This window comes from Nannospalax galili, unplaced genomic scaffold (assembly GCF_000622305.1).
Source record: "Nannospalax galili isolate Female #2095 unplaced genomic scaffold, S.galili_v1.0 scaffold777, whole genome shotgun sequence".
Taxonomy (NCBI): Eukaryota; Metazoa; Chordata; class Mammalia; order Rodentia; family Spalacidae; genus Nannospalax; species Nannospalax galili.
The window spans coordinates 4,512,773-4,520,707 of NW_008341810.1; the positions used below are offsets into that span (position 1 = coordinate 4,512,773).

Genomic DNA, 7,935 nt, shown 5'->3' on the forward strand with positions numbered 1-7,935 from the left:
CCTCCCCGCTGCCCTGACTCTTCCCGCTGCTGCCCTGGACTCCCTGTTGCCACCGTTGTCTGAGCTGCGCTGCCTCCTCACACTGCTGTTTATCACCGCTGCCATCACTGTCATGGCTCCTGCTGCTGTTCTACCACCACCACTTCTGCCTATTTTCCTGCCCCCTTATCCCACTGCAGTAATGACAGAGATCAGAAGTAGCCAAGAGAAGCCTTCATGTCGCAACACCAGGGTGGGCAGCACAAAAGAGTCTTTCAATTAGATCACAGAGTAAGCCCAACAGCCTTTTCTGTAGCCCAAAAAGGGATCTTTGCAGTAGTCCCAGCAATCTTTTGAGACAGGGTCTCCCTGTGGCCCCAGCTGGCCTGAAATTTACTGTAAAACCAGGCTGGCTTCTGTCTCACAGAGATCCACCCTCCTCTGCCTCCCCAGTGCTGAACTTCAAAGTGTGTGCCACCATGCTCACAGCAAACCTTTATACAAATGAAGAACTCTGTTCCCAACAATCATGGCGTTGCCCCTTTGCACCAGGCACAGTCCCTCTTTTAGGCCACCCTGGGGGAAGTACATTGCTCCCTGGCCTGGATGGAAGTGACTGCAAGTTCATCTAGGTTTTACTGTCTTGTAACGGCAGAGTGCAGCACAAGATGTTGGAACAGTATTGACCATGCCTTTCGGGAGGTGGGATTTTGCTTTGGCTGCAGGCAGCTGTGATTTCATGTAGCTGCCTCCAGGCATCCTTGGAGTGGCTCAAGCAGCCAATGTGAACTTGAGGCCAGTCTCACTGGATGCTGGGACGATAGATCTTTACTCAAGACAGCTAGGACCTCAGGGGCTAACAACTGTCAATTAGGGAGTCATATCATTCCATTCCCTAACATCTTAACTTATAAGGAAAATAAACATTAGTTGGAGTGCTTACATTAAGGACTTAACACAAATAATGCTTTCAACAATATTTGACAGTGCTTTGATAATGTATAACACCTGCCTGGCAACCCCAGGGTAGGGTAGTCCTCCTGTCTCAGACCAACTGTCCCTCCCTGGCCTTCTGAACCCTCCCTTCCACTGGGGCTCCTGGCTTGCTTTTTTACTCCTGTCTTCCAGCTACTCTCTGACTATCTTCTGTACATTAGGGCTTGGCTCTATCTAAGATAAGCCATAATTCTTGGAAAGGCAGGGCAGGAGCCCAGGCCATGTAGGGTCTGTGTGCTAGGTCCTTCAGTAGGGCCAGCCTGGCTGTGGGAAGATGGGGACTGGTAGTTTCCATGATTTCTGCTGTAATAGACCAAGCCTGCAGGCAGTAGAAAAGAGAAGGGAGTTGAGGAAGGACAGAGCTGAGATCCCTGATTGCTCATTAGTAGGCCACTGTGGACTTCATTCTGATGGTCAGTGTGATCTGGCTTTCACTGACTCATCGCAACATTAGTATCTGTTAAATGTAGTCATTCCACCTGTGATAGCTCAAGTCCTGCCTGGAGTACTAGGGCAGATAACCTTGGGGCTCAGTGATCTGAAACCAGGAGTTTGGGTTTCACACTGGCCTCCCTGCTTCTGGAGGGAGCCAAGTGCTGCTTTTCTCTTTCTTCCTGACCAGTGTGGATTGTCTAAGGACATGTTCAGGGGATCGTACCCTAGCCAGAGGGCTGTTACTTGAAGCCCTATATATCTTTATATCCTTCAGCCAGTTGGTGATTCTGAGGTTGGCCTTTTAGACAGTGGGCATTTGGGCTTTGAGTTTAACCTTGCAGTGGGATAGAACAGATTGTCAAAGTGATTTGATCATTTTCTGTTGTATTTGGGCATATAGAAACATAAAGTCATAAGGTTTGCCAGAAAGCCCTGAGCTTATTTGTTTCAGTCATTTAGGTGACTTATCTAGTGAATTCCACTTGTTAATTTCTGTGTGGAGACTAGGCCCCAACTCCCCCAACCTTGTCTGCTTAATGTCATGATGCCTTTAAGATGAAGTTGAAGATGCAGCAAGGTGAACGGTCACATGGATGATCTGGGGGGACACCTCCATCTTCCTGCTGCTCAGCTGTGTTCTTTCTGTTGTCGGGTCCCCCATAGAAAATGTGTTATGGATCCAGTGGAACAAGATTTCCAGAGATCACTTGATGTGGAAATGCCTTGTGAGGGAGTTTTCCCCATTGCACACCAGGTGTTTAGAATCTGCACTTTACTCATCGTATAATGGAGCACAGTGCAGAGACAGGCTGAGGTCCTCCTCTAACCAGCATCACAAAGCACCCTGGCTCTGGCCAGGCTCTGATGAGTATTCAAATATGCAATGCTGGTGACTGAAGTGGCCGCCTGGTTCCTTCAGCTAGCTCATCCACAAGAGCTGCGGCAGTGGTGTGGTTTCTCCTCAGCCACTAGTTCACACTTGTTACATTTGATCTAACCTGCTGTTATGTGATGTGCTTTCTCCTTAGCCTCAGTTCACACCTGCTGTTGTAGCAGTTTGGTTCCGCTCAGCCAGTGGGTTCACACTGGCCAGCTGGTTCACACTTGCTGTTTTTATCCCCTGGGCCAGTGAGTTCACAGTGGCAGTGATGGCCTCTGGTTCCCATCTGCTCCAGTGCGCATGGGGGTCTGGACTCCCCTAAAGGCAGATGGCATGGTCTAGCAACAACATGGGAGCACGAGGAAGTATTTCTTTTGAGGTCTGTGTTGCCTGTCTCTTCAGCTTGGAATAGCACATGTTGTTGGACTTTGTTATCTGGATATTTAACAGTTACACTTTTTTTTTTTTTTTTTTTTTTTTTTTTTTAAGAAAAAGTTCAGGGGCTGGAAAGATAGCTCAGTGGTTAAGAGCACTGACTGTTCTTGCAGAAGACCCGGGTTTGAATCCCAGCACCCACATGGCAGCTAACAACTGTCCATAACTCTAGTTCCAAGGGATCTGATGGCCTCTTCTGCCCTCCGCGGGTGCACTTACCTACATGCAGGCAATACATACATACACATTAAAAAATAATAATAAAAAAGTTCAAACTGATAGAAAAACTCCTGTGTCTGTCACGTGGGTTTACCAGTTGTTAATGTTTTGCCACATTCACTGTCTTTCCTTATAGATAATATACACACACCTATGTTGTAATTATTACTAATATTTTGTTGACCCGTTTGAGAGTGTTGAAGGCATTGTGGGCATTCCTAAGTACTCATGCCTGTATTTGAGAGCAAGCACATTGTCCTACCTAATCACAATACTGTCCACGATTCCAGATTCCAGGGCATTTAGTATTGATGTAACACAGCTGTCTAATACAGAAACCGTATTCAAATTTTGCCATCTGTCCCAATTACTTTAAGTTGTGAGTGGCTTTTTCTTCAGCTGTTGGTTGTCCAGCGAAGATGGAGGTAGATTCCTGAGGTCCTGCTTTGTACCGGCCTTTCTCTGCTTGCTTGTTGTAGATTTCTTCCTGCTGGTCCTCCATAGAGCACTTTCAGAGGAGCATTTGCGGCCTGCTGAGGGAGCCTGCTCTGAGTGCTGCATTTGTGTGTGACAGGCAGTGTAAATACAGAACCAAGGTGCACTCCAGATTTACTTCCCAATACAAACCTCTGCTCATCCTCAGAGACCTAAAAAGTATTGGGTGCACTCTTCTACTGCTTTACAGAACCTACCTGCGTGTATAAACAGCTTTAATAATACACCTTGACCCTTTGACTAGAGAACTATTCTCAATTAAAACTATGAATCAAGCCTCCGCCTTAGCACCAGGGGGCAGAGTCAGGCGTATAGGCACACTGGGGTGGGGAATTTTCTAACTCATGGCCCATAGTTGAATTTCAGTCATTTCACTGGAAATGGAACGATGCTTATAGCTGAGGTCAGTAATTAGCTTATCTGTTCACTTAGTTAAGCCCTTGCTTCAGCCTCTGCCCCCTTCCCAGGATTCATAAACATTTGCTATTTTTCCAACAGTAGTGAACTAGAAAGCTGTCAACTTCATCAAGATGAGCTTGCTAAATCCTGAGAGACTGGTTCCTGTTTTCCTGTTAGCAGAATAAAGTGTCTTTGTGTGGTATCCGGAATTTACATAAAACTGCTTCGGCCTTAGAGAGTTTATCAAACATTAATGGATTAGAGGAGCAGGATGTAGATGGGAGCTAATACCTGGTTATCACTTGGTAGGAACTGGCTTAAATTGCCTGTCCAGGCAATGCTGCCAAGGTGACTCCATTAGGACACGGATTATGAAGAGATTACGGCCTGTTTAAAAAAAAATCTTCAGCCTCTCTCTGACCTCATTAGCAATTAGCAGGAAAATGTGAAGACAGGGATTCCTTTCTTGCACTTGGTTCTCTAATACATCACCAGAGGTTGGAGCACAATTGGGCATTCCGTTCCTGCCACCCACCATCAGCGGCCCATGAGGCCTGGCAAACTGCCAGCATCTTTACTGTCATAGTGCTTCTTAGACACCTTGTTTGCTTCACTGGGACGACCAAGCTTCTTAAATTGCTGCTTCTAGATTGCGTCCTGACAATTATTTTTCAAACTTCACCTCTTCCCCTTTTCACAATATCAGAGACATCTTAGGTATGGAAGTCTATCTATTCTTGTTCCTGGTGAGACTGATGATAGGCTGGTGTATTGCTTACTGGCAATTCTTAAAAGCATGTTTGAGACATCCATACTTTGAGAAGTCCATGTTGACAGCTTGCTAGGGCTGAGACCTGCAGTGTCATGTTGTAGGGATAGAGAACACCCGTGTTGGTTCGGGAAGCCGAAGATACTGTCCACCCCAGTTGGAAGAAGCGTGTTGGCATAGCTGCATCTTTGTGTCTTGGTGCCATTTACCTGCTAGTTTCAGCGGTGCTGTGAAACTGCCAGGCTCATAGAATTGGATATCAAGATTCCCTAGCCCCCATTGATGAAGCAAACGTTAGCATCAGATAAGTCATTTAGGATTGGCTGTCTGTCAGGACGCTAGAGAAGCAAATTCAGTAGAAACCAGAGTTGGCAGAACCTGCTTCTTGTACCTTTATGCCTGTGTAACTTTATGAGAATCCAGAGGGCAAGATAAAATGGTCTGATATTAAATGTTAAGAGCTGAAAGTGGCTTTAAAGCAACAACTGCTGGTATATTAAAACAAAGGTCTGATTATAGCATTTAATTACCTCAGTTTAGTCCTAAACATCATTTGACTCCAGGTCCTTCTGCTAAAAAGCTGCCATTTGTAAGGCACTTAAAAAAATAATTCTCTCTTGTCACAGGCCTCAGGTTTCTTCCAAACTACTTAGAAAGATGTGTCAGAGCACTGGAAGCCCATAGTCATAAAATGCTCCATTTCTCTTGGCCCTTGCCTGGTGGACATCTCCTAACGCCAGCTTAGCTGCTGTAGCAACAACGTGCTTGCTAATTGGCACAGCACCTGCAATCAATTAAGGAAGCTTCAATTATCCAAACCAAAGCCACCCACCCAAAGATTAATTTTCTGCTCTATTTCCTATCAAAAACATAGCATATTTAGCTGGGAGTCCAGTCCTTCAGAGTATTTTAGACATAAAGAACACCGTTTCCTTGATAATTGTGCTTGTTCCTTTTTGGCAGCCTTCCGTTCGAAATACCACTCCCACCAGTTCTTCAAAATTGTTCTTTTTCTGTTGTGTTGTTGCCTGTCCAAAATGCTGAGACCACAGGAAAAAGACACTAGTTGGAAGCTTTTCATTTGAAGTGTGGCCTTCTTTATTTTATTGAAAACACTCAGTCTTTTTACATTATAGGATCTAGTTTCCACAACCTAAAAGCTTTAAGTTAATGCACCTCTAATCACATTCATAAGTACGGTTTCTGTTTGGCCCATGTAAATAGAAAGATTTTTGCCCTCACCCCATTTCTAAAGAGTAATCGATTATTTTATTGTGTTTCTCAGAGAAGGAGCAAGCTGTAAATCGGGCTGGTATTGTTCAGGAAGATGTGCAGCCACCAGGTAAAAAAGTCAGCAGTCTCTTCTGTACCCTGTGGTGTGTGGTTCATGTTCCTGCTTTGCTGTGGAGCAGGCTGGTTTTTCTCTTGGAAACTTGATCTTGCTAGTTATTTTAAATAGTTGCCACTTTGTAGGGGCCAGCCAAGACTTCATTCTCATACTTGACTGCCTAGGATTTTTTGGAAGATTTCTGGGCCCCTCTTTGGTACTTGGCAAGTGGGCATAAAATGTAACAAGTGTGTAATTAAGTATGAAGAGATTAGCAACTTTGCAGACTCCCTTACCAAGCACCTCTGTAAACACTCCCCTCACAGGAAGGTAGTATTTACCTGTGAGCTGTTCGTTGATGTGGGATTCACTTCCTATAGAAGCCCCCAACGCTTCTGTTAGGGCTGAATGGGCTGTTCCTTTAAGTCTATTCAATTTGACTGAGAATGAGGCTTTCCTGCTTACTAACCCATACTCCTGCAGTCTGTGGAGACATTGTTTTATGTAGTTATGTATGTATTTATTTATAAAGCCAGGCTCATTTTTTCCTGGTATGGGACAGCTTCTGAGCCCTTTAAAAGTCCCTTCTGGCTGTTGTGACAGCCAGGCACCCTGTTGGAGAAGTTCCAGCAGCCACCCTCTCTGTCTCAGCCAGATAGATATCCTACCGCTCGATCCCCACGTTGTCTTACTTATTTGGGATCCAGGGGATATTTTACACTAAATCCTGGTGTTTTGTGTGTTTCTTTCCATAGGGTTGAAAGTGTGGTCTGATCCATTTGGCAGGAAATAAGGCTGTTAGCAAGTCTGATTATGAACGTGGACATCTTCATCCTTTGGTCTCTGCAGTGGGGACAATGGATGACTGAATGTGGAAGCCTGGCTGGAGAGGGAACGCTTGTGATAAAGACTGCATAAGAACTGTGCTTCCCTTCTGAAGTCTCCAGAGAGTCCTGCACAGATGACACATTAGGAAGTGCCTCATGACTCAGTTGACTTGGCAGGAGCAGAGCTGGCTTTCAGGGCTGTTTGCGGGAGATCTGCTTCGTATTCAGCCTTTATCACTTCCGAGCTGTGACATGAATACAAGCACCCCCCGGGCTCAAGAAGGTCCACAGCTGCTTTGCCACCTTCTAAATAAGTGATTTTAGTGGCAACTGCCATGCCGAGCTGCCTCCCAGGGCACTTTGAGAATGTTCCAGATGATAAAGCTCTTTGAGGATTTGGTCCTCAGTGCTGTTTAAGAATGCACAACTCAACTTAGCCATCTTGTCAAAAATCACTCTGTGTTGGGAAGTAAATAAATACCAAGCAAGTCAAACTAGACCTTGTATCCATGCACAGTAGAACCAGGTGAGCCCACAACAACAGGGCTGTGGGTATTAAAATGATTTCGTGTTGCTTCATCGTCATGTACTGGTTTTATAGATTTTTTTTTAGGGTAAACTAAATTCTAGTATCAAGAAATACTATTTGGGCTGGAGAGATGGCTCAGTGATGAAGAGCATAGGCTGCTCTTGCAGAGAACCTGGGTTTGGTTCCTGGCACCCAGACAGCAGCTCACAAACCTCTGTGAATCCAGATCCAGGAGATCCGGTGCCCTCTCCTGGCCTCTGTGGGCACTGCGTGCATGTGGTGCACACATACTTGCAGGCAGACACTCATGCATATAAAATTTAAAAAGTTTAATAAAGTACTATTTGACTAGATATAGTATCACCTGTTTGTATATAAAGACAAAGTTTAAAGGTAAATAGCACAGGTTTTGACAGATGTTTATGGACCGTTTTCTACTGGACACCTTCCTTGTAACTACAAGAGTGAGAGTGAGAACAGATTCCCTTTTTTTTTTTCCTTTAATTTTTCTTTTGTTTCCTTTCCTTCCCTTCCCATGTCTTTCTCTCTTCCTCCCTCCCACCCTTCTCACTTTATTTCCTTTCCTGTATTCTGCCTAGATGCTACCAAAGAGCCATCCTTTACATTCTCACTACAGTGCCTTTC

At 45.0% G+C, this 7,935-nt stretch overlaps 1 protein-coding gene across 1 annotated transcript in view; it reads left to right on the plus strand.

Moving 5' to 3' along the window:
* Positions 1-7,346, plus strand: part of Smim20 (small integral membrane protein 20) — a 12,963-nt gene extending 5,617 nt beyond the window's left edge. The window contains exons 2-3 of the mRNA XM_008837339.3: positions 5,893-5,949; positions 6,690-7,346. Coding sequence (XP_008835561.1) covers positions 5,893-5,949; positions 6,690-6,727 — 95 coding nt within the window. The 3' untranslated portion in view covers positions 6,728-7,346. The remainder of the gene's footprint in view (positions 1-5,892; positions 5,950-6,689) is intronic.
* Positions 7,347-7,935: the final 589 nt, after the last annotated feature.